This window comes from Neodiprion pinetum, chromosome 4 (assembly GCF_021155775.2).
Source record: "Neodiprion pinetum isolate iyNeoPine1 chromosome 4, iyNeoPine1.2, whole genome shotgun sequence".
NCBI classification, from domain to species: domain Eukaryota; kingdom Metazoa; phylum Arthropoda; class Insecta; order Hymenoptera; family Diprionidae; genus Neodiprion; species Neodiprion pinetum.
The window spans coordinates 25,609,630-25,636,333 of NC_060235.2; the positions used below are offsets into that span (position 1 = coordinate 25,609,630).

At 36.1% G+C, this 26,704-nt stretch overlaps 3 protein-coding genes across 5 annotated transcripts; 2 read left to right on the forward strand and 1 right to left on the reverse strand.

Annotated features, from left to right (window-relative positions):
- Positions 1–726: 726 nt before the first annotated feature.
- On the forward strand, positions 727–7,060 carry LOC124216664 (protein takeout). Its single transcript, XM_046621466.2, has 5 exons — positions 727–875; positions 3,896–3,988; positions 4,979–5,245; positions 6,040–6,198; positions 6,623–7,060. Exons 1-5 carry the CDS (start codon positions 806–808, stop codon positions 6,769–6,771), a joined length of 738 nt encoding a protein of 245 aa, XP_046477422.1. The 5' UTR covers positions 727–805; the 3' UTR covers positions 6,772–7,060.
- On the reverse strand, positions 6,825–25,170 carry LOC124216667 (Juvenile hormone binding protein 1). 3 transcript variants are annotated; one of them, XM_046621469.2, is made up of 8 exons: positions 25,155–25,170; positions 24,101–24,174; positions 12,989–13,113; positions 11,233–11,593; positions 11,038–11,171; positions 10,626–10,798; positions 9,661–9,869; positions 6,825–9,091 (listed from the first exon to the last, which is right to left on the reverse strand). In XM_046621469.2, the coding sequence occupies exons 4-8, from the start codon at positions 11,300–11,302 to the stop codon at positions 8,940–8,942; spliced, it is 738 nt and encodes a 245-aa protein (XP_046477425.1). In that variant the 5' UTR covers positions 11,303–11,593; positions 12,989–13,113; positions 24,101–24,174; positions 25,155–25,170; the 3' UTR covers positions 6,825–8,939. The 3 variants fall into 3 exon arrangements, with proteins under 3 accessions (XP_046477425.1, XP_046477426.1, XP_046477427.1); XM_046621470.2 differs by lacking the exon at positions 25,155–25,170 and having other exon boundaries at positions 11,233–11,579; positions 24,101–25,047; XM_046621471.2 differs by lacking the exon at positions 25,155–25,170 and having other exon boundaries at positions 24,101–25,047.
- On the forward strand, positions 14,935–23,234 carry Jhbp16 (Juvenile hormone binding protein 16). Its single transcript, XM_046621464.2, has 4 exons — positions 14,935–15,234; positions 19,644–19,906; positions 21,532–21,643; positions 21,985–23,234. The coding sequence occupies exons 1-4, from the start codon at positions 15,165–15,167 to the stop codon at positions 22,278–22,280; spliced, it is 741 nt and encodes a 246-aa protein (XP_046477420.1). The 5' UTR covers positions 14,935–15,164; the 3' UTR covers positions 22,281–23,234.
- Positions 25,171–26,704: the final 1,534 nt, after the last annotated feature.

Consider the following 26,704-nt stretch of genomic DNA (forward strand, 5'->3'; position numbering starts at 1 on the left):
AGAAATTTTGAGTAATAGCCAAAATCTTTATTTATTACTTATACAGTATACTTTTGTTTTTTTTTACATGAAAAATTTTATAAATAACACCGGTCAACGCGATTTTTGAGTCTGAGTTCTAGGCACTAAATTTTGATTCTTTCCACGTAACAAATGAAACAAAAAACTAGTTTCATTAGATAAAGTATGCTTTTGTAGAAACCAGAACAATGTTCCGGATTTTAAGAAAAATGATCTATTTTCTCAAACATTTATTGTAAATAACGAAGAAAGAAATTTCAGTACCGAATTTACATAACTTTTATTCTAAAATTTAAATGCGAAACTGAATTTCATTTAATCGGTATACAGTTAATGTTTGAAATAATAGGTAATTTTTCTGAAAATCCGTAATATCGTTCTGGTTTCTGCAAAAGGAAACTTTATCTAATAAAACTATTTCTTCTCTTATTAGTTACGTAATCAAAAATTGACATCTCGAAATTCGTGTTTACCACAGTTATAAATCAGTCCTGACCCGGGATTCGTAGAGACGGATTATTATTCCTCCTTTATCCAGCGTATATTTTTTAATTTTGTATAAATCTACGACTTACAACGATCCAGGTATAATAAATTTGCAAGGTGTGTGCAGCACGTGAACGCCAAGAACTTCTCTGCTCGCAGATTGGACGGAATCGATGAGACGGGCCAGGTTTGAAACAACAAGCCATACCTCCCCATGCTGGATTCAAAAGTCCTTGGCCGACCGCCTATATAAAGAGAGTGTTGAAATTCTGACGAGCAGTAATTTTCAAACGTAGCAATGAAGCGTGTAGCGGTCATTTTATGCGCGGTCTTTTCCGTCGCACTTGCAGCTGAAGAAGTGGAAATACGTACGTTTTCACTAGTTATTACTAAACTTAAACCATTACTTGTTTGCCGCTAAACTCTGTTGTCATTTCATCTCGCACTTTGGTTCCCATAAATATTTTACCTTACTCGTGACGATCGAATCGTCTCCTTTAACTGCGGTGGATTTTCGCAAATTTGCGAAATTTATAGTTACTCCGATTAATTTGTCTTGTTTTTTCTATTGATCTGAATCTCACATATCTCTTGCATTCGCGCATAGTAGTTCAATACATATTGTGAACGTAATGGTTTTATTGTTCTTGGAGCTGAAATTCAGGTCTTGAGTTTGAGATCCGACGTAGCTTGAAAAATGTATCGTACGTTTGGGGAAAAAGGATATGGCGTTGGATCAATTCCAGCGAAATTTGGCCGTTGCAGTCGTGGAATTGGACGATCACCGATTCTTGTTGTTTCAAGTCTTTTTCTATCAACAGTCTTGAATAAAAAAAAAAAAAACGTTAAAATTGATAATTTTTCGTCTTTGTCAATACCGAAAAAATTTTTGTTAATTTTGCATTCCTTCGTGATTTCACAAGTTCAAAGCAAAAATTTCAAAACTGCAGAATAATTGATTGAGAAATATATTCTGACAATGTCAAAATCTATTTCCCACGATGTAAGAGCACTTCCTACGTTTTCCAAACATGCAGGACATCTAAAAATACAGAATGAGTAAAACTTTTGCGCGTATTTTGTCTTATATTTTTCGTGATGAAATTGTCGAAAGTATTGAAAACAGTATTCCATGTAAAGCTAGTATTTCGAGAGAGCTTAGGAATTGAGTATTGAATTGTCATAGAAAAAGTGAAAGTGAAAAAATAGTCAAGTTTCAGGAATGATCGGATTCCGTTGGAATGATCCAGTAATTAATATTTCTGATAATGTTAAAATTATATTATATTCTAGCGCATAAAAATGAGCGACCTCATGACAACGAGATATAATGTTTGTTATTGGAATCGTTAAAACAGATGAAATTAGAAAGCAAACTAGACTAGTCTAGATTATTCACATGTACGGATTCTATCTATGTTCGCGATTTCTCAACTGGCAAGTCTTGTTGTTCAAGTCGTATCATCAAAGAAGAAAAAAGATAGGTAGTAATCCAAGAATCTCATACAATAAATATGAGAACAGAGGTTGCACAGCCCAACTGGAATTGCATAATGCGTGCGTTGATTAATCACGAGTATAATTTTTCCTCGCAACAGATGAACTCATAGTTTTTTTAGTTTACTTGCGTGAAGAATCATAAAAACTTAAGTGGTCAAGCCTTGAACTGAAAATCGCCGGAGGACATTGAGGATTTATAATCAGTTATTGGACTATCAATCTAGGTATATATTAACTGTGGGTGTCCCTCGACTGGTTTCGGAGGAGCGAAGGATTGTGATAATTAGTTCAGGGTTGCATAAATACTTGTCAATAATCGCTGATTTTGATTGTCATCACATCGGTTCAATGGAGCATACACTGCTCTTAATTAAAGGGAAACAAGAACTAGACTATTCTAAAAACTGAGTTCTAAAAACAATTACACGATTTTGAAATAGTTAGAATTTGTACGCGACTTTTAAAATGTGTTGTTTTTTTTTTTTTTTTGTTGTAATTGTCTTTCTACATCTGGTGTAATAGCCAATGTAATGAAATTCATGTCTAAGCCAAATTCTATAAAAGAAAGGATTTTGTTTGTATTTTAAAAGGTGATAAAACTCCGTTGCTCATACCATTAAACAAGAAGATTCCTTTTCAAATAAAATCCGTAACCCGCTAAGAATATGAACTGAGTAAAAAATCTCATTCGCGCAATCAAATGTTAGAGCTCGTATCAAATTTACTCGTCAAAAACAAATCTGAATCATAATTATCAATTCCAAACACAATTAATACCTAGATACTTAAACTAAACAATTATACTATATTTCTGTGTGATCAGACCTTCTCCAGGTGTTACATGGTTTCATTGTTTCTTCAAAGAAACACAGAGCAAAAAGATGTTCTGCCGATTTTTACTCATATATCGTCGAAATTATTTTTTTTCTTATCGTCGTCATGTTCCAATACTTAATTCCAAAGTTTAGTATATCGGGGCCTAAAAAACGTTCATACTTTGCCGGTTCCACGAAACGCTTTGTCAAATCGCGGTAAATTTATTTACAGGTGTATCCATGCTCACCTTGTTTACCGAACGGTTATTAAATTGTGCGGTTATTCTGCAGTCATACGTATAAAAACTTCCTCTTCTCAATTAGTCTATATTTTAATAAATATATCACATACACGATGAAATGGCTGAGAAACGGAAGACCTTGGTGAAGATTCACACAGAAAATAATGAATATGTATACGGTACCTGTATATGTACAAATATTATACATTTGCTCACGCTGCATGGCCAGGAACGACTTGGTGGCTGTTTTTTTCTCGTAATCGCTATTTACACGATGTACGTTGCAATTATATGAATTCAATTTCCATTCTCGCTGCAGCAGGTACCTTTTTTCTATGCACATGTAATCAGAGAGAAACATTATAATGACGACAGTCGTGAAAAATAACGCTTTCCGTATTGCTCAATAAAGACCGTGTGTCAGGCGTCTTGAAATCAGAGTAAATAGCTTCACGTGCAGATAATCTGAGCAACAAAGGGATCCCATATAATTTTGTGATCAGTCCACAGATATTAAGAACCGACAAACTAGAGTGAATCCAAACTGAATCCAAATCCCCAGAACAGGTTTCAATGTGAATTATTCACAACTGAACAACGCAGAGTACAAAGTTCAAGTTTGAAACGTGCCGAGGCCACGAAGTTTGCGATGTGGAACCGGTAAAAAAAACTTTCGGTTTAATGTCACACGGGTTAATTAATCCAGTCAGGCTTTGCCGTCACTGCGGTTTTTATGTAACGTCTAATACGCCTGATTGTGTAAATTATATTGTGATTTTTTTTTAAAAGTACTTTATTAAATTAACTTTATTGTTTTTTCAATCCTTTTAGCAAAGTACATGAAGATTTGCAACAGGAAATCAGAAAATGTCAACGATTGTCTGAAGACCGCGATTCAAGATGCTATTCCCAAAGTCTCCAAAGGTAAGTTTGAGGGGGAATCCCATATTTAACATTGATTGATTGAAGTAATTTGAGTGATGAATATTTATGACTTGTAAAGCGCAAAGCTACAGTGTAATGGAAATAAAGAAAAACAAAGTGTCACAAGTTTCGGGTAGATTTTTAGCCACGAAATTTTGATCTTATTGCGATTTGGATATGTCCTTGTGTACTTAAGCCTCCGCGCATTACCGTTTCCGAGAAAAATGTTGATCAATATGACCTAATTTGGTTTTTTTTATGCAAAAAAATCAGGTAATTCCGAGTATGGAATTCCGTTTGAGGTATATTCTTAAAAACTATTTAAAAAAAACCAAGTTTTCCAGATATATTCAATCCTGAATATGCGAATGAAATGAAAATACATTGTTTTTAATTTTTGTTTGAAAAGATATACATTCTGGAGTATATTCTGTGATTATTAGAGCGTTAACAGAAATGGGATCATGATCAAATGGGAATAAATATTTCAGGTGTACGTATAGTTATTGAGAGTATTTGAAATCCTCGAAATTATCGATTTAATTGTGATCTCATTTTCATCCCATTTTGAAAATTTCAAAATACCTCCCGAAATCTCTACGTTTTCACATAAAAACTGAAAACAACTCATTTTTCATCCCTTACCAAAAGACTAGGTTCTTTGCAATTCCTGAAGATCTCGCTCGAAATGAAAAGATTCGACTGTTATTCACACAAAAAAGGCTCGTTGGGGTATATTTTTTTCCGATGACAGAAATTGCAAAAAATTTGAAACGTAATAAAATCGATTAACGTACTTCGCATAAAGAATCATGCCTAAAAATTTTAAGGACTTTTCTTATCTTACAATTAGTGTATAATTTAACATTTCTAAATTGTGCCAGATAAAAATTTTTGATTACTACCATTGTAATTGTACGTGCAGAAAAAATGCACCTCTGGCTTTCTGGCACGAACATTTTGTTTAAAAATCATCTTTTTATAAAACAGGCGTACCTGAGTTGAATGTCCCGGTACTCGATCCATACTACGTTGCTCTGGAAGAGATCTCGTACAGCAATGGGATGATGCAAGGAAAACTGCTTATGAAGGAGGTGAACGCGTACGGAACATCGAGGGCGAAGATCTTGAAAGTTAAATCGACGTTCTCCGAGGACAGACAACGGCTGGAAGTCGATGTCTTGTTCCCGAGAATTTTCATCGATGGCGAGTACAAGGCCGAAGGTCACCTTAACGACTTCAAAGTTGGAGGAAAAGGTCAGTATTTTATTGGAATTATTATTGAACACAAAATATTTCAGTTCGATTTAGCTTCCAAATGTTATTCCAATTCGTAATTGTAATCTTTAGAAGTTTCGACCGAACCAAGCTCTTATTCAATTAATTTAGCATATTTTTTCTTGGATTAAACAATTAAAATATCAATTTCACTTGGATTTTGTCTAACAAACAAGAAGCAATCGATCTAATTAAATAAATTTTGCGGCAAATCGCTCAGTATCAAATCTGGATAATTTATCAATTGAATTAATGCGTTTCTCACATGTCTGCATTATTGTGAACATGGAAATCCTGATTATTCCACAAATATTTCAGAGTTGTAACTGGTTTCTGTACTCGAGACTTTGCTTAAATTCGGATTATTATAATATCGATACTTACTTTCACCAGTGAGAATTCTTATTTTCACCTATCTGTATGATTTTGTATTATTACTATTATTCGTTCACTAGTTTTTTATTTATTTATTGTCAGGCGTTTGCAGTCATGCGGGAATTTAAATTGAACTTTCTAATCGATTTGACTATTATAACATTGATTATTGTAACAATGCTTGAATCATAAAATTTAAAAGGTCAGAATTAATGGCAATATTTACGTAAAACTAGATCGGACCGTTAGGCGTTACTCTGACACGAAGGTAAACGAAAGCTTCGCTTCATTTTGAGTGAAAACGATGAGAACAGTGAATTTGAACATGAATATCAGACTTTTATAGCACTGTTGCCTTTCTTGAAAAACATTGCATTCAAAATATTTCATAACGTCAGGTTTCTTCAACGTGAGCATGGAGGGAGTCAAAACCGTGTGGGACATCACCGGACGAATCGAAAACGACAGATGGGTTGTTGAGCACTTCATGGTTCTACCGGAAGTCGAGAAAATGAAGGTCTACTTCGACGATCTATTCAACGGCGACGAGAGTCTCAGTAAGTATTATACTTGTCTATAATTGTTAAAAAATGTTTTCACATCGTTCGCGCAACGTAAGACGACGCGATTCACGTAGAGAAAGTACGATTTGTCAAATAAATCAAACACCTAGATATCAAACGAGTCGGAAATTTGATCTTTGACACAAGGTACCGTGGTTTGGAATACCAAGAGAACTGGCGAAGTAAAGTACAAAATTTCCTTAAATTGTTCAAGGTTTTTCAAACGGTTTTTTCCATTTTCTTAAATTTCGATTCGGAATTCAGCGAATAGTCTAATGTTCCCAACACGTACAATATATTAATATGAAGTACGAGGCACCTTATGCTACAAAACGCAGCAGAACACGACGACTGTATTATAAATTCTCACAGTGCCTTGTTTATTGTAAACCCACGACCCCGTTTTATTAATTTTCAGATAACATCGCTCGCAGTTTCATCAACGAGTACTGGCCCCTCTTCTACAGGGAATTGTTGCCCATTGCTAGCGCTCGCTGGGACAAGATGATGACAGATTTCGCCAACCTCGTGTTTTCCAAATTGTCGTACTCCAAGCTCTTCGCCTAATTCGTGGAATTAGAATTAGGAAAGGAGAGTGTGCGCGTTATTTTCGCCTAAGATCCTCTGATGGCTGAGTAATTGTTCGGTCATGGAGTTCGAGGCGTTAGATTCTGACAAAAAATCCGATGTTTGAGCCGCATTGAAACGCGAATTTCACGTTTCTACACTTACTAATTTTTACCATGACGGATTAGTAGCTAAATTCCGTACAGGTAGTTAATATTCTGTTCCAAAAATTTAATTACATAAGTATACGTTTTGTTGAAAATAAGAAAATAAAATCTTGTAAAAATTATACGGCGGTGAGTTGTTACTTATATCCTTTCAATGCTATTAATTTTATGTAACTACATCGCACTGAGAAAAATTTCACCTGTAACAAATTTGTATTGAACGTTGTTGAAAATGTAATTAAATCTGGTAAAGGTAGCTATATTCAATGTAATCATAGTTGTCATTACTGAATTTTTTCGTTAATGCTCTGTTGGACCAGCATTCATTTATAGCAAGAGCTATAAGAACGAGTAACCACAATTAAAAAGACAGTCCGCGTTCGGTACTGTCATCTTGTACAACAAAAGTACAAACATTGATTCTCAAGCTAGTTTGGATGCTTATGGTATACTTCTTTTTAGTTTTCAGTCAGTATTTGTGATATTTTTGTTTCAACCTCGTAACGGTTTGTTGTAAAACAATCGTACGAAATATTTGAGATTTTCAAAAGATCTGTAATTTCATCCAAAATAATGTGACTTATCATATAAAACTATAACAAAGACGGTGAAGTTGAGTAAAAGTGTTAAAATATCACGGTGTAGACTGACAGAAATTTTTAGTTCAGGTTACGGCTCAGTCCTTAACTATTTTCATTTTTTACCACGATCGAAAAATATAGTTCTAGGTACAAAATGATTATTAGTTTTGTAGCTGTTACCAGAAAGTCTGGTATCCGTTACTATTCTTTCTCATTCCGATCACTTTTACTATATTTTCTTGTAACTGTTGTGAAAATTTAATGCTTGTGCAACAATAAATTGATGTTAAAGCCTTATTTGATTAAAAAAGTACAGTAAACCGAACACATAAAATATACCATATTTTGAAGGCTCGGAACTCGCCTGTAACGATTTTCCGAAAACTCCAGAGATGCTGACAAACTTGAGTGATTACTCGTTGAACAATTATCAATAAGAGAAAACGTAAGTAATACGATGTTAATTTTCATTGGTATCACATTGCGACGTATGAGAACTATTAAACTAAACAAATTAGTGAAAAAGTGTACCAAATTTTAGTTAAATGATAAAATGCTACGATGAAAATGATATGAGATTTATATTGGTCAAAAACGGTATCGTCATTTAGGAGGTTGTGACACCGTAAAAAAAGGTTGAAGCTGCAATTTTCTCAGTGTTTGCAACATGAAATGAAGAAGCCTTGCAACATCGCCTCGCTATTTAATCCAACTGCTTCTGTAACTTGCCGGTTACAATTGCCGTCTGGTAATTATATACCGCATTGTTACAGCATTGAATAAATAATCGAGCTTGGGAAATGGAAAATAATAATTATACAGACTTGCACGCGCGGTGTGCTACTATAATATGCAATATAGGTATAATAAATCGCCGCTGGCAATAATTTAATTACGTATTCAATTTATTATTATACGAAAAACTATTACAAAATAAAATAAACAACTATGCGTGTAGGTTCTACTGAATAGATTTAACTCAAAAAAAAAAAGAAAATAAAAAAAAAGAACTAACAATAATTGTAATACATCGAAGAACAATCAGATTTGGAATACCGATTATTAATACTTCGTTGTGAAATAACTATCACAAGAATCCTGTTGGTATAAGGTTAAGAAAGATGATGGCTGATCCGCGGATATTATACTCGAGGTGCCTAACTTTCATTGGGAATATTTCACTCGTGATACGGTGTATATAAGATATATGGAAGTGACGCGAATTAGAAAGTATACTTTAAAAGAAACTATCGCTCTCTCACGCGCATGCAAGACTCTTCTTGTCTGCGATCGAATGTAAGAAATGTTGGATAGATTCGGTGATTGTCTCGAGAAAAGAAAGGCTTTGGAATTCTACAATCATATACCTACTAATCGCATCCAGCCGATTGCCGAGTCCAAATCAGCTCTCTTTATCAATTTACGGACTGAGGAAGGATTCAACAGGCACGTGAAGAAGGAGCTGGTTAACGATCCGGGAGAATAGTATCACAAGTTCTTTTTTCAGCTGCGGTTCCATCGCCTTGAGTACCTCCTGACCGTTCTCTCGTAGAAAGAGGTTGATGGCTTCGGCTGAAACGCGGATATGAACCGAGTTAACGATATTCCGTGTCACCGAATCACATTGTTTTCCCACGATAAAACAGCTGTAAAAGTAACTGAGCTCGATGTTTTTTGGTTGGATCGTATTCTTGCCTCCATTTTCCGCGTGACATAACCTCGTTCACCGATAAGTGGGACGAGCAAAAAATGAAACATGTGATAAAATGACAGGTATATCATATATCAGTCTATTTTATGGACAGATAAAAAATCGTTTATCCAGGATAAAGTGACGGATGAAATCTGAGTCAATAAAACATTCATAGAGTGAAAACGTCCAAGTTACATGAACGAAATATTTTATGGGGATAACCTAGAGAAGTTCTTTCCTATTTGCAAAGTTATTTTCAGACTTTGAAAATAATAATACGTTACCAGAGTTTTTGTCTTTGAAAAAGCTAAAAATTAATGACAAAGGTTATGTTGTGAGGGCAAAAAAGATGCCGTTGGGGTGCAGAGATATTACCCAAGCTAAAAACATTGAGCTCTATCACTTATATCCCCGTATCTCATGGTAATACATCAAGAACGCGACTCACTCAGAATCCGATTGTTGTTGAAGATCTTGTCGACTTTCAGGTCGATTTCCTTAACGGCCAATTCGATCTCCAGCGTCTCGACGTGGAGGTACGTCCCACCCTCGTGATAGCTGGTGCTGACAGTGCCCTTGACGATGGCACGAACGTCGTCGAAACGACCGTGGAAAGTGCCGTTGCCACTTGCCGGGAGAATTATCAAAACTCCGGAGCTGTAATTAATTGCCGTATTTCTGTTGTGCAACGAACTCTCACTTGCGTTACAGGAAACAGCCGTTCGTGAGGTTGGTAACGGCGATCAACGCTCCCGTCGTTAATACTCGCACCGAGAAGTCACGTGTCGGGGCGAAATTGGCAAAAAATTGCGAACGTTACGTCGATATTGAAAAAAAATCGCAGCAATTTTGGTTCGCGGTAACTATAATCATGATTTATAGAGTCGATTAAGCGTCATCAATTTCACGCAATTTCGCGGTTATGACTACGCGAATGATTAAGAACGTACGATCGGTAAACCGGTGTGAGATAAACTGTATTCTAAATTATAACTACTTTGAATTGACGATAAGATTTGCTTAGGCCAAAAATTGATATTATTGTTGACTCCCTTGAATTTTTTTGTTCAAACGATGTGCGACAAATTTTATTCCAAGTTTGGAATCTACGCGACTAGTTTCTTCACGCTGAATCGAGTTTTCATTCGTATGTTTCGTTTTTCCGTGTTCATGGATTTCAATTTTAGCATTGTTGTTGAAATTCACTATGAAATTTGCTCCCATTTCAAACAAAGTTGCGACCATTTTAAGGAATTTGTGTACCGAGGTATTAAGATATGAAGAAAATACGACACGTTCGTTTTATTTTCCGAATTATATTATTTTTATTTCATTTTGTTACGAGTGAAGTGAAACCGACGTTTTCAACTCGAGACAATGAAATTAGAGTTATATTATAGAAAATTTTTTAACCTGGAGTAATGAGCGTCCATAACGAGGGCTGGAATCTCGATGAGCGCCTCGAAGGGTGATCCGAGCTTGATATCGAAGACGGTGAAGTTACTGGCACCCAAAACGTCCATTTCTTGAAGTTGTATCTTGTACCCATTCCGACCACCAGTGAGCGACAATATTAGTTCCTCTATCTGCGTTGAAGACGGAACGTCAGTACAAAATCACGAATGATAATTTTCATGACACCATTAAGTACCCGTTTTGCTGTCAGTGTTCAGAAAATTGCTGAGACGTAAATGAAAACTAAGCTCGGTGTGTCCTTCCTTCAAAATGGCATCGCGATTATTCGTTTTAAGATCGTTTCTCGCGTTACCGTCTAGTGTAAAAATTGCATGGCTGCGAAATAATTAACGATTGTTGCAAGACTCACTCGAAAAGGCTCGACTGGAGGCAGCTTGATCTCAGGTATTCCGTCCCGAAGATAGGGTCTCAAGTGATGAAGAGCGTCTATGAGGCATTTCTTGAGTTTCGGATCTTTTTTGGAGCACTGTTTCACGTAGGGTCCTAAGGAATGTCGACTCGGTTGATAACGATTCGGGTTCACCTAGTTGATCGGTCTACTTACGTTTCTCGTCTATTCCTAAGGCAAGAACAGTCGTCAACGCCAGGAGGAAGCAGGCGATCACACGTTTCATTTGGTCCAACTTTTTTGACTTGCACTATTTAGATCCCTGAACCCACGAGAGGTTGTCACAGTTAGTCCTTCGGGAAACAAGTGAGTGTAATCACGTCTCGTTGCTATTCAAGTATGGATTGTTCCTAAACGTAGCACCGCTGGAAGACTGAAGCCGTGGGGGCATTGGCAGATGCAGTTTACCGGATACTTTCACTGTTACTGCGAACGGAGATCTCCGTTCCTAGCTTGTCTGATTCCCTGGTCAGGGGTAATAACACCTGCTGGTTCCTCGTCTCCTAGAGGGAATAATCTGCCAAATCGATTATCCAACATGCTGAACGATCAGGGGTTAATTATACTTTTGAAAGAATACGCAATCGAAACTTTCTTAATATACCGTCGCAGAACGCATTTTAATTTGTGTCTACAATGACGAGCTTTTAGTTCATGCAGCTTAATAATACATGACAAAGTGCTTAGTCTTTAAATGTCGAAGATCAGTACGGTAGTTGATGCTCTATTTCTCTATTTCTCGACACTTTTACATTTTAAATCAACCGATCGAGATCCTGTCACTGTTTTGCTGGTGAGGAACTTTTTCGAATAACTTTATTTTGCAGAAATGTCAGTTTAAATCATCTCTCTCTTTTCACTGTTAATTCATGCTTGTATATTTTGCTGATATTTTAACTGTAATTTCTTCACATTTGTTTTCATGCTGAAGTGCAATCAGACTAATTGTTTATTTAGCTTTTAATAATAAGAGTATTTTTTAACAGCCTGCATACAACAGTCAAACTGTATAATCTTTGACGTTTGATTCGAAAATTTGAATAATCATCGATACATTTTATTTTACTCATGAAGCAAGTGTCACAGTCTTCATTTAAATTCAAGCCCTCGTAATAACTGAACCGAAAGTTCAGAGAATGCAGAATATTACATCACTTTGCAACAAGACATCGATTTCAGAAATCAATTTACCACAGCTAAGTATAGGATACTTTAAACCAGTGAACAAGTTATGTGTTATGTGCGCATAATTTCTCTTCGCGCTTTTTATCCTTTTTCTACGTCCTGATTACGATTATGGGCGTGGTTGAAAATATGACTTTAAATTCAACTTGTAATATTGTATCTCACCTAAAATCGTTTGAGGATAATGGGTTAAACGAGTCCCGTACGCGTAAAACTATACAGCATTATTTTCTGAAAACGTTCCACGGGCAAATAATCAAAAGCTCACTTCGCCTGCATTTATGCAATTCACATTTGGGCGTAATCCGCCTGCATTTAGGCAACTAAAAATACATTTTACCAATTGACAATTGGACGATAGGTCCACGCCTCGCTCACTCCAATGATAGATCACGAAACAAATGCGGATCGGTAAAATGTGCCCCGAATTGCATATACGCAGGCGGACTTATCCCATGTTTAATTGTCCATGAGACATTTCCACGAAATAACCAGATATATGATACGTACACGGGCCCTTTACGTGACGATAATTCTATTATTGCACAACCTCCGTACGTGCGCCTCTCTACTCGTGTTTAATCTACGCAGTCACCATTTTCTAGGCTTTCATATCAACGATCTGTGATGTAATTTACAGCCTGACCCCTTGTCATCATTGCGAAAATTCTGTTCGAATCACTGGATTACGACACTGTAAACTGCTGGGTCGGTTTAATTGACATACCTTTTGTTCGTTGAACTCCTTTAGTTTCCCCACTCAGGATCAAATGTTGGCCATTCTACGGCCAGGTGCAGAAGCGGAAAATCTTGGTAATTGTAGTTATTATGATGTCAGCGAAACTGTAACACCTATGTAATACACGTACATCGCTTAAACGGATCGAATGGAAAGTATGCGTGTATACGTAATCTAAGGAATATATTATGACGCAAGATTCCGCGTTATACTAAATCAGTTTCAGAGGTAATGCGGTGCACTCTTACGAAAATTTCACTTTCAAAAAATACGCTGTTTAATGACGAATGTTAATCTGTTGATCGTCTTCTCATGTTCATTCAACTTTGTTCTTTGCGGTTAGTGCAAAACCTTTTAAACTTCAAGGTTAGGAAATACCCAGATTTGAAAGATCACTATTTATTAATGGAGTTCAGTTTCTGTACTCACATTTCTTTTGTCAAAACGAAGCTTGAGTCCAAATTTCAATCGATTTGACGCATTACACATACAGATAAAGCACATAATACTTCTAAATATGGCCATGTACAAAATTTTTGGATTGTTTGGACATGCTTTCTTAGGTAGGTATACGAGCCTCAAGATAATCTATTATATTGAGAAAATCTCTTATACTTTATAAATGTTGTGGCATCTTGATTCATGCAGTTAAAACAGCAGACTCAATTTTGTCAGATCCAGATAAATTGCAACCCTAAAATTACGAGTAGTTTATCTGTTCCCAGTTCTGTAGCTTGGTTACAGAAAGTTTTCGTGTTTAGAGAATTGAAAATAGTACAACCCATAGTAATGGGAATTGCAAATGGTTCAGTCTGAAGATATATCTTATAACTATCTTGTAGCATAATTCTGTAACAGAGCTAAACAAAGACATTATTTGACCAATCACAAATTGAAATGTCTTGCTGCAACTTACAAGATATTATCGATTTCAAATAGTTTTCTAAGCTTTCACAGTGCCACTTTCTTTCATTTGTGAAGACATTTAGAATTCTGAAATGTGAAAACCTTCTTCCAAATGCCAATAAACTTTACGTAACTTGAAATTTGTAGCTTTGGAATTAATTACTGATATGACTCTCATGTTTATTAAATATATATTCTGCAGCGCTGCGGTAACATACGAATTAACACCGACTGTACGCCAGTTACCAGAATCGCTGATCAACTCTTGACAATTGTCTTAATCTAGAGCAGTGTTTGAGCTTGACCAAGACTGTTCAGACCTGTTTCTCGCTGGAAAAATATCTCCGCGAAGTCTGATCATACATTACGATGTTCACTATGTACGTAAAAACTTCTCGATAAATCTTCTGCAATACTTTACGACAACCCATTCACATCTCCGTACATACAGCTAATTTTTAACCACAACCTGGCTGATAATTATCTCCGTAAATATCGTTCTCGACTGATCACGGAGTAATCTCTATCTGTTTTTATCTGAAAACTCGTCGCAAAAACTGTTTGTTCGGAGAAATTTGCGCGTAAATTTTTTTGCCACTTAAATTCCACACACGCATAGAGATCGTGAGTGTCCTTTTGTCAGAATGAACAGTGAACCGAACACATGTTTGACTTTATATAAAGCCTAGGACTTTCTCGTATAGTTTTTGTCGGCTCGCAGAAGAATCGTATCTGATTGGTCTGCTCGGCAGTCTGATTCGGAGAGCCTTTCAGTCCGTCCTGAGTCTCTATTCGAGAACGCCAGAGGCCAAGATAAAAATGTTCCCACCTCTTAAAGAGGGTGCATGCAGGGAAAATTGAGTTCAGAGTTCGAGAATCGATCGGTGCGATTCACGTTTTTCGGTGCCTCGTTTCCGTTAACCGGTCCTCGCCAACGGCTGGTTACTCAACGGCGAAAGATTCTCATTGAATTATGTAATGGCAGAAACTAAAATTCTTACATGGGATAAACTTGGTGCGGTGTGTGTCTGTGTGTGTGCGTGTGTGTCTGTGTGTGGTATCGCGGCCTAGGACAGCCCCACTGAGATGCAATGCGCGGAGTGAAAGTACACTGGCAAACACCACGCGTGGTGGTGACTACTGGCTAAACTTGAGGCTAACGTTTTATTTACCTGGTACAACACGCCGGAGGCTTCCGAGGGGATCATTTGGTCAAAGAACGCGGTAATCCACGGGCAAGGAACAACGCGGCGACGCCATGCAGCTCCAGATATTGATAATTGGTGGGCTTTTGCCCTTTTGGGCCGCGGGCCAAGCCGAGAAGTTCGGTGAGTACGATATAAAAAGTGCAATAATTGTTCATCCCGATCGGTCGTCTTCGCGATGCCCTTCCTCTCTGTCGAGTAAAAGTGATTACGGGAAAACGTTCGAACCTAGTAATGGTTACCACTTGGATCGCGGGTTGTGACGCAATAGTATCGGACAAGTGTTTGTTCATTTACAGTCTTGTGAAAGAATGCATGAAAGGTCTTGAGTATAAGCGTAATTGTGTCGTGCTAAAACAGTCACCGCCGGGGAATTGTTTTCGTAGATAACTTACAGCTTCGTCTGTCATTCATTCGCACAAGCATTATATTTATCGCTTTAATAAATAGTAGAGACATTTTCAATTCATCCGCGGATTGTGATTAATGAATAAAAAAATTTAATGTGATCAATTATCGATATATTACTGTAACATGAACGAAAGATTTTTATTCAAACTACATATTTGTTTTACCGATAGCTGACTACATAATAATATAGGCTCACCCAGCATTTTTTGCCTAATTTTTAAGGCCGAAATTTCTGTCTACTTATAAATTGGATATATATAACGTACACTGATTATTAGATACGAGAATCTTGCAATTTTTAGGCCTTTGGGCCTTACCGTTTACCAAAACCGTGTTCATCAGTTCTATCACATTTTCGAAATGGGCTTTGTCTTCGAAGTTTTAGGAACTCCTATCGTCGGAAAGAACACAACCCTGTATATTATTATATAATAACGTTCGATCTTGCCGAATATGAAATCTGTATTAAGGTAGGTTTTCAAAAGTCACAAATAAGCGTATGTTCGATACATTTGGTCCAAGAAAAAAATTGTTTTCATGTTTTCATGTCATCGATTTCGGAGTACATCCTGACATATCTAGAGTGAAGTCAGGGAGTGATAAAAATTCGAAGACAAAGGTTGAAATGGAGAATATGATAAAATCGACCAACGTCTGTCTCCTAAACGGCTAGGCACAAGGGTTTAAAAGTTGGAGGTTTCACATATCTCCGTGTACACTGTAACATATCCAAATTGCAGTTACGCCGAAAGTTGGTAAATCAACCCACATAATAAACATATAAAGTTGAAATATAATTGGTTTAAAGTTGTTCATTATTCTGATTACAATTTTTGGGATCCGAAAAGAAGTCTATTATAGCATATGAATTGCAGCATTTATTGCGAAGGGTATGGGAATTAAAAAAAAAAAAAATGAATACTCTTTCCGAGTAATCTTTTAGTCAAAGTTTTAAGAATATCTATTTTGTTTGTACGATAGTATGAATAATGTCTAAGCAATATTTAAAATACGACAGATAAGTTTCAGAAAGTTTAAACGTTGATTTATGCCAGAAGCACTTGTTTGACAACACGAAAAAATAGTGTTCTTTAAACAATAATTACAAGGTGATTTGTATCTCCCTTATTTGTCAAAGTTAACTTTTACTTGTTCCTTCTATCTGCAAGGAAAACAGTAAATCCTGAATGTCTAGAATAAAAATTATGAGACACAATAATATACAGACACAAACGATATCGCTTCTGTTGCACGTAAAATGAACCAGAATTTTTCTTCATGTGTTATAAGCTCGTAACTCGATTTGGTGAAATTCCGAAGTAGGTATATACTTATTCCGAAAATTTGTCTGCCTAAAGCGTTCTCCAGTCGAATGGAACTATCTGCGACTATTATTCAACAATGCAAATTATTATGAACCGATCGCATGATATTTGTTTGACTGATTGAAAAGTATACCGGCTTCGATATTTGGTCAAGTTAAATAAATATCAGTTGCATCAGCAAAACTTTTCACTTCGCAGACTTTTACATTTCGGAAGAACGTGTCGTCTTTATTATTTACAGCAAGTTGATTATGCAGCCGTCTAGTCAAAAATATTTCCTAATATTTCATCTGCGCGTCTAGATCGTTTCGTTTGGACATTATGCAAGATCTTTGACGTGAATAACACACCTAAGATAAATTAGTCAAGAAATTAAGGTTTTCTGTTCAGTCCAAGTCAATCCGACGTAATGCAAACACTGATAATTAATTTATATTAGGACCGAAAATGATGAACCCTCCTCCAAAGTCGTGCACGAAACGTCATTCCACCATCTTTGTAATGTCTTTCGGGAGTTTTGTTAACTTTGTACGAATGTTTCGCACTTTGTTTTTACTTCATCTCTTACCCGAATGACGTAATGCGTCGCAAGTAGCGAAGATGAATTTTGACCTTGATGAATCAGCGAAAATCAGTTTACATATCCATAGGTAATCCATCATAGTTCTAACATTGAACCGTCTATTTCGAATAACCATTCAATGTTAAAATTGCAAAGTATATATAAGCCTTTAGAAAACGATTCAAAGTTTTTGGACGTGAACTTCTTCGAAGGTACTTATCGATGTATTATAGACCTAAATTTTGCGACTGTCATGCGTGACTTGAAATCCATAATCAATGCAGGGTTCTACTGACATGCGAAAAGGATTAAAAGACCAAAGACGTGGACGGTTCCCATTGAAATAATTTTACCATCGACAAAACAGCGTTGTTTAAAACGAAAAAAAAAAAATTAATGGTCAGTCATTGGACTTGAATATTGTTTTGCCAATGAAATTGTTTTGCTGGGATTTTCCGTACGTGTTATTTTCATCCTTTTTGCATGTTAACAGGACGCTACGTTAAAGGATGTTTACGCAAAAATCCTGCGTCGTAATTGCGTTAATGTGTTGTTTAATTTTAGTCGGAGCCGAAATCTGAATATTTGGACCTATGTGACCATGGGTCGCTAAATTCATTATACCGACGTCTATCCTGTCGTTTTTTGGTTATGATTTATACGATCATAAATAAGATTTGCACTTACAGTCAGAGACATTGTGCAACAAGAAGGCAAACTCGGCCTACGAATCATATCGCAAATTTACGCTCGGCCATAAAAAACTAAGTTTACCTCCTTGTTACACAATATATACCATTCAATCACATTCGGTCGACTGAAGTGAAACTTTGCATGCTGAAACAATAAGTAATTAGAAATTGTTTGTCTTCGAAAAACTGTGCGTTGAAAAGGTCAAATTCAAAATTTACCCCATACGTTGCCAGATTGAAAATTACTTCCTTGCTCCTTAGCATTTCGTCTAAAATAAGCGAGTATCAAAGCAGTTACATCAAGCAATTTGCTTCGACAAAGTTACAAAACGAGCAAATAACCTTACTATTTTCGTCGAAATTGCAGCCATCAGTTGTGTCAAATGTTCTATTTCTATTTATCGAATCTTTTTTTTTTTTTTTTTTACTTGTAGCCGAAGGTAAAACGAATACAACCAGTTACCGGAACTGTGTAGGCGCTAGGATTTGCTCGCACGGTTACAATATGTGAATAAAATAGGGGGCCCTTAGATTTTCCGTACTAATCGTTCATCGCTATCGCATGTCATGTAATACTTTTTTGGCGGTACGTTGTGAGGCCTGAATTACACATTGTACATGTTCATATCTGTAGTAGCTTAGAAAGTCAATCAACTCTGTTTCGCTCGGTTGATGAGGAATGGCATAACAGTGTTGCTAATTTATGTACCGTCTCAATACTGCTCTCAACTTTTATCGTCTGATCATTACCTCCACGTTCGATCGTAACGACTCTTCGGTGACGTATTTATCATAAGAAAGAACCGCCGAACACGTACGGTGTTCTCTGCCATTCTCAGTCTCACAAAATTTCGACCTACCGGTTCGTCCGAGGAGAAAGTCGTTCATACGTTATTACGTATATTCGTCCAGACCTGAGTTTCGGCCAATTTATTTATTTAGGTATTCGCTTTTTTTTTTGTATTGACAAATCGAACGTAACCCAAGGGCCAAATTTCTGCCCCCACTTTACTGGCTGGCCTCTGCTATGAAACCCAAACCGACTCGAAGATGCCTTCATTTTTATTCGAAAGTTGCACAGATTTGATTGGAACTAAACGCATGTAATACACACAGAAAAAATTGTTTTTGGTTTTATCAAATGTGACAAAAGAAATGTCGTTTGATTGAGTCGAACACGTGATCATAACAACAATTTCGATTATGTATCGATTGTAACCACGTTTATTCGAATCAACGAAACGACTTTTTTACGCATTTTATTGCCATGGTTGGTGAATTTAACACATTTTTTTTCTTTGTCTGGATACCCTCAAAACAGAGCGCATTCAAATACGACTACAATGAATTCGTACAAGTGTTAATTTGCGATTGTGGAATAAATTTACACTATTCGACCATTAATTAAGAACCTGTTATTCCTGACCCAAACATCGAATTCTGATAAAATCCGGTGTTTTAGACACCCGTCATTCATGTATTAATAGAAAATTGTTAAAATAGAAGAATGAATTTTGATCAAAGTGTTAATCTGGCTTTTAGAGGACAACTTCGCAAATTGCAGAGTCGGGCAGGCGGGTTTCGACGCGTGTGTAAGAGAAGGTTTGAACGCGGTGAGGCCCTTCTTCAAGACTGGACTTCCTCAGTACAACGTCGCGCCCTTCGATCCCTTCTTTGCCCAGGAAGTCACAGCCAGCAGAGGTGTCCCGGCCCTTGGATTCACCCTAACCCTCAGGAACGTCACCGAAACCGGTTGGTCGGCTAGCAAAGTCACGCGATTCGTTAGCGATTTGTCCAACTACAGGGTGAGTGTAAAACCGTATGGTTTGAGGAAAAAGCCCAGCTTTTTACAAAAGGTACTACGACCGGTTGATTGAATTTCAATCTGCACAATTAGTCTAATTTGCTAGATGTTTAAACACGGGGATCCGAGACAAATTGTCGAACTCAAAAAATTGTGAAATGGTGAACGATGCCAAGTAGACACAGTGATATACATAAAAAAAAAAAAAAAACGATATGAACGATCAACCGAAACGTTTTTGGAATGAATTATATCGAAGTATGCAACAGTGAATTGCAATAAATTAAAACCCAAAGATTGTGTACGCGATTCAATGAAAATTCTAGGAATTATATATTTTTTTAATGTTCGAGCAGTTTTCCAGTCGAAACTTGAGAGATATTTTAAAACAATGCGTCATATATATCTCCATCGAATAGCTGATTCTTTTCCGAAATTCTATTTCAATTGATTGGGGCAGGTAAAATACAAGGCATTTTACGGCCGTGGGTAATCGAGTAAATTTTACAAGGAGAACAATTTTATTTGTTCAATTTATTAGCTATCAATTTTGAATGTCAAATCGCAAATAGATCCGATAATCAGTTTTATGTATGTACGTGGCGCTATTTGAACCGTTGGAAAAATTGGAGCGTGGTTTTTCAAAAAGACTATATTCGATTGAATTTTAGAATGTTAATTTAACATTATTTCATGTTAAATTTTCGAAATGATCACAAAAAAATTCTATAACAGTCCGTATTGGAAAAATTTTATCAATTTCAACACCACCATTATTTACAGTCCACAATTGAAAAATTTTTTCAATAAAAACTTCGCGAATGTAGCATTAATAATAAGTCGGAGGAGCTTGTCGACTGGTGATGTAAAGTTTCATAAAATACCAGTAGCAATTCGACAATTCCAATGTATTTACAGATGCATAAATTAGAAAGGAAAGTGTACGTGCGTATTATCTCATTAAATCTGGAGTTCACGACGGGACTTGGCCTGATTGTTTTTGAGTCGATGAAAAATTTTTTTCTTGCATATATATTCTACGATTAAACGTAAATCATTTGCAGCGTGAAAGAAAAGTTGTTACGTATGATAAGTTGCGTCTTATCTTCTCCTTGCACGCGACACAAGATATATTTTTATATGTATGTTGAAAGATGGCAGTAACACTAACAGCAGCTATAATTTTGCGCTCGAATGTGGAATGTTCCATCAAGATTGCAGCAATAGTGTAATGCATTATATCCACAATATGCATATATAATTATGTGGGTGGTCCTACGTAAGAATAATTAGTAGATTTTGGAAATTTTTCAACCTCCCTCTGTTGTTATTAATAAAATCTTCAGGGAACAAGATATTGCTCCAGTAAAATTTTAACCGTCCGACTGTTAAAAATGTCTCGACAACTTCTTTGTACAATGTAAATCTCGTGAAACATATTTTTACAAAAATCGTAACTTCGTTAATAACTTTATAGTACGTGGGTCGATTCTCCCATTTTACACTGGCAAAACAGATACACCAGATCTTGTTAATATGCACGATATTTTAACGAATGTGCGAGCAATGGTTACTTGCTCTTATTTAACCCAATATTACAATATGCCTACCACTTTGAATTTTCAGGTTCAATACACGCAAAGTTTTCCCGAAAAATACTTGGCCGGTGATTACGAGTTCAAAGCCCAGATTTTTAACACTAAAATAGCCAACAAAGGGAAATTTACGCTGACGTTGTGTAAGTATTTCCGACCCACCATCAATTTGGACAATAATAAGACAATACGGAAAAATTTGAGTTGAAAAGTTGCGGTGGAAGTTTGACAATTAATTGTATTTTTCAAATATTTCGTAACCACTAACATGGTGTATATATTATTTATACAAAGTTGAATTGCCTGAAATCCATCAGATCAAATTCGTATATTAAAATTTGGCATTGAAATTCATCGGTAATCATAGAATTTAGCAAGGTCACTACTTTGTGAAGTCTGGTTCAAATCTCAGTGGTCGGGCAAATTTCATTACACGAAATTGTTGAATTGGTGGAATTATTTTACTTGTTTCTATTTTTTTTAGACGACCTGGTGCAGACGACGATGATCACCAGACAGCCGAATTCTAAGCTAACGGCGAGCATCGACGTCGAGAAGATAAGCAATCTCGAACTCCACATCACGAACCTGTTGCAAGGACGGCAATTGATCGAAACGGTCCTGGACAGGATTATAAACACGATGTGGCAGCCAGGCTTTGTGGTGACCAGAGGTCTGATAAACGAGTTGGTATCCACCGCCTTTACGGAGATCTTCGGCAAGGCCTTCCAAGATTTCCCGTTCGAAAAACTTTTCAAGTCAAAATCGAAAGACGTTTGAAGTTTGAAATTTCCTGTCCAACAGGTCAAAGGTTTTTAATTGAAGAGTAGAATTTAAAAAGGCTGTGCCATTTTTGTTTTGTCTAGAAAATATCTATGAGCCGAAGCCAATGTCTTCGGAGGAGAAAAATTATTTTCAAAATAAAAATGGCACTCACAGCTTTTTTTTAATTCACCTTTTCAATTGTGAATAACGCGCGTATCTGTAAATATAATATCTGTTAAAAAATCAAACACCGTACGACAACTCGTGAATGTCAACGGTTTTTCTTAATTGTTGAAATATTAATCGCTGTAAAATGCACAGAGAGCATTGCTTTAGAGACTCTTCAACGATTCAACGATGTGCTACTTCACATCATACCCTCTTTAAATAGTATCGTGTAATTGTAATTGTAAATTGTAGCTATGTAAGTATCGCTTTTTGTCGCAGGCTCATTTTAAGAATCGATAATCGATATAAACTCAGATAAACAATATAATTATTTGTAACTGTAGTCCGTTGATTGTTTAAGTGGCTGCAGTTTCATGCAGAAGGTGTTGTGACATTAGTTGAGTGAGATCAAGAAAAACTGTTTGAATCCCAGTAAAATTATAGAAAAAAGAGAAACGTTATAAATCTGAATCAAGGAGTTCAGCAGACCTAATTAGCTATTTTACGAACTACGGTTGCGAACTAAATTTGCGATTCCATTTTCTTTCCTACTTGAAAGCATCGAGAAAATCAGTGCTCAACGTAAACAACAACGTATTAATTTTTACTTTATTACCCGACATAATACATATATCGTGTTCACTGTTCGTAATTTTTCGCATTCCTTTACGTACACTTTTCCTGTAATTACCGCCTTCTTTTGAGTAATACCTCCGAATTTCTGTGTTGAATTGTTACTATATTATTTTGTACGATAATTGTATAAAAGATTGGGAGAAATATAATCTAAGGTTTTGTCTAGTTCTTTTTTTATTTCTGTCGCTCTCCTGAACATAGACCGATTAGGCACAGCGATTCATCGGACACAGTCCATTTTGGTGGCCAATAATGGTGTCCTATCGGGTGATGTTCAAACAGGCTTTCTTCCGCGCAAATTGTCAATAGTGAGAAACGCCTGAGTGCTGGACTTAGGCATGACGCGCGTGCATCGTATGCTGCCTACCGTCAGGCTTCATTGTTACTTTATTGTTTGTGCTGACATTTTTTTATCGACTTTTAGAGGATACTCCCAATCATTTAGTACTCAATTCGTTCTCAGGTAATACAAGCCAAGAATTAGTTGTAGCAAAGAAATAATATCTCGTAGACAAAATAGTTAGAGTAATGATGAATCGAGAACTGAAATATTGGTTGCAGTAATTGAAAATCATACAGTCAGAAAATGAAAGAGTCTTGATCCTTGAGGATTATGGAAAATGATCGTGAGATAAACCCTCGCGGAAACTTATGGGAGATAACTAATTCTGTTATGAATGATGAAATTATCATTAAAAAAAAGTACTATTCAATAATGCCATATTATTCGATTATATTCATGTTTTGACGATGTCATTGTTAAATAGCCGATGTAAATAAAACTGTTAATTGAATTGTATGACCGAAGTGATCCGTTAGAAACAAGCAACGTTCATTACAAGTGTCGTAGCGTACTGTCCTAAATTATAGTCAGCTGATTATATTACTGCAATTGATTTCTAGTGGTCTTTAATACTGTACGAATATGATCATGAAGAAGGGAACAGAATATGACGATTTGATAGCTAAATAAACATTTACTCATCAAGTGGATGAATTCATCGTTCGAGAAAAAAAAATGTGTGACTTACCGAAACGTTTCCCAGATATCGAAGCTTATAACTTGCAGACTGAGAGAACAGGAGGCTGAACTGTTGATGGTAATCTGTTGATATATTTTGTAGATACATTCTCGATAAGTTTAATTGTTTTTTATGCATAAACGTCATCAATTGCACAGGAAGGATTATATTGATTATTATTATCTTGGTATATATGTGTTAGACGGAGAGAAAGCATTATTTAGGTTAAGTGATATTCGTCTGATTCAACTAAATGCTATAGTCAAATGCAGCCAACAGAATACTTGCTTAGTTTAAAAAAATACTTTTGTCGAATGAAATACTCGTGACGACTCAACATAGAACAGAATCAAGCCTTTGAATGACCACGGCTATCAATTTATTGAAGATAACACAGTGCGAATACGTTGCAATAATGTGAATTTTGTATCAGGAAAATGTGTGATTGAAATGACTAAAAATTTGATTGAACGCACTTCAATAGTTTTGTTTTAAAAATATGGAATCGTTGTATCAGAACAAATTAAGCTTGTTTTAAAATTCACGTTTCGTCGAATTAAGAGTTGAATGCTTGAAACTGGTAATTAAATTTGTTGTTACACACAGAGCTTTTATATTAACTGCACGTTTGAGTTAATTAGACCGCACAAAACGTATTCTTCGAATTATGCCACTTGAAATTTTATTATCTTAGAGTGTTATGAGATTTACTCGATAAATACTGGATAAATCCAAAGCTTATTGTTGTTTACGTAAAAGTATTAATGGAACATGTGTTTAAAGTTTGTGTTTATATTTCGTCAACATCAATAGCGATGCCTCGTAATATGATGTTACGTTCTCTTCGTCTGTATTAGGTTTGCTGTCGAATTTATAATACGTTACGGTATCGGACCTCCTAGTCGACTACCCGATGTTGTAAGTATCTCTGAAGCTATTTTTGTAGCGCGAGAGTTCGCCACCTAGTGAACGGTTATGGTACTAGTATACTGATGTTCACGATGAATGTATTCATCAATACTTATACGTATACTTGTTTCAAAGTACATAGTGTTTCTGTTACCTCATAATCAAATCAGTACAACTGATGCAGTCAGTTAGGCCAAGCAAGCCTCGCTTAGATCAACGAAGTATGGCATTCAATTGGCGTAAATTTCTTGTTGGCTAGATCCATCTACTTATTTTATTTGAAGTACCTAATCGTTTCTATCAAAAAACATGCGGCTTGGAGGAACAATGTATAAACTTCAAATGTAATGATATTTAGTTGACTCAATTTCTGAAATACATCTAAAGGTTCACTCGAATCAATACTTCACTTGATCGCGACAAGAAAGGCTTTTGTTGAATCAACGAATTCGTTTGACTAAATCATTTCGATAAATTGACTAAATAGAAATTGTTGAATTGAATTCATCGTATTTGGAACAAATAAAGGATACTAGATTGAAGTGAACGGACTCCGACAAAATCTATTTTGTTGCATGGTATTACCTTTCTATTTCCATAAGAATTCCTTACCCTCCGTGTAGGAAATGAAAAACGGTCGAATTCAGAGTTCAATATAAACCTGCGATGCCATTTACACAATTCAAATCATTATTGTTGATAGATTTTTCAGGCCTTTTGACGGTAGACTTTGGACCAGCGATTTCGACAATCTTATCAAACTGAAAAAGAATAGAAATGTACGAACTTTTGAATTGATTGTTGTATGATATCGTGCATATCTGGTTCTCGGTCCACGAATAGACCGAAATCGTGATCGTCGTAGGTTTAAAAGTTCGACTCTGTGAACGAGAGGAATATTGCCATCACTCGGACAGACACACGTTTTTTGGAGTGGTAAATTGACTCGAAAATATGGTGAAAATTAATCGTTTGATCAATGTGAAGAAATTGTTATCAGTCAGTATTCCGGTCAATCGGGTTGCGCGTTAAGTGAATTAGTCAGTTTTGAAAATAGAAGTATAAATCACTCCACTTCTCTTGACCTACAGGAAGTCATGAAAATGCGATATGGCAGCGGGTACTGGATATTATAAGAGCGCACAAATCCACAGTGAGACATTCGATTTGCCAATATAAATCCCACCTGTAAGAGTAGATTTAATTTTGAAGAGTTACAGCTATGAAATCATCTCATCATTCGTTCTTTGAAATGGGCGATGATCCTTGATTTTTTCATACGTCAAATTTGATCCTTATAAAATTCATTTGGGTTTATTCAAGGCCCAGGGGTAATAATTGAAAGTCAAGCCGAATACTGTAAGTTTGATGGCCACGTAATTTGCATAGCTCCAAAGTCGACATTATATTGCCACATTGCACAATGAAACCTGATTAGTCGTAATAGTTAAATTCTGAACATACGAATTGTCTATTCTTTACTATGCTGACAGTGATTTTTATGGGCAAAGCATTGGGCCTGAGGATACTTGTAAAACGATAGAGCATTTATGGAATACGTGCTTTGCTTGACAGACGCGATTTGATTAAGATAACACGATGCCATCTGCAGGACAATGAAAATCGACGTCCAGACGGTGTGATGTTTATTGTAAGCTCCACTCTATTATTCTGGGCATTGATCTGAAATTTTATTACTTGCAT

What these genes read in the sequence shown, in the direction of transcription:
- LOC124216664 (XM_046621466.2), top strand. Translation starts at nt 806, where the DNA reads ATGAAGCGTGTAGCGGTCATTTTATGCGCGGTCTTTTCCGTCGCACTT. An exon ending in TATTCCCAAAGTCTCCAAAG is followed by an intron (nt 3,989 to 4,978) that starts GTAAGTTTGAGG and finishes TTTATAAAACAG; the next exon opens with GCGTACCTGAGTTGAATGTC. An exon ending in CTTCAAAGTTGGAGGAAAAG is followed by an intron (nt 5,246 to 6,039) that starts GTCAGTATTTTA and finishes TCATAACGTCAG; the next exon opens with GTTTCTTCAACGTGAGCATG.
- LOC124216667 (XM_046621469.2), bottom strand. Translation starts at nt 11,302, where the DNA reads ATGAAACGTGTGATCGCCTGCTTCCTCCTGGCGTTGACGACTGTTCTT. An exon ending in ATGGACGCTCATTACTCCAG is followed by an intron (nt 9,870 to 10,625) that starts GTTAAAAAATTT and finishes AATTAATTACAG; the next exon opens with CTCCGGAGTTTTGATAATTC. An exon ending in CAACAACAATCGGATTCTGA is followed by an intron (nt 9,092 to 9,660) that starts GTGAGTCGCGTT and finishes TCCGCGTTTCAG; the next exon opens with CCGAAGCCATCAACCTCTTT.
- Jhbp16 (XM_046621464.2), top strand. Translation starts at nt 15,165, where the DNA reads ATGCAGCTCCAGATATTGATAATTGGTGGGCTTTTGCCCTTTTGGGCC. An exon ending in GCGATTTGTCCAACTACAGG is followed by an intron (nt 19,907 to 21,531) that starts GTGAGTGTAAAA and finishes TTGAATTTTCAG; the next exon opens with GTTCAATACACGCAAAGTTT. An exon ending in GAAATTTACGCTGACGTTGT is followed by an intron (nt 21,644 to 21,984) that starts GTAAGTATTTCC and finishes TATTTTTTTTAG; the next exon opens with ACGACCTGGTGCAGACGACG.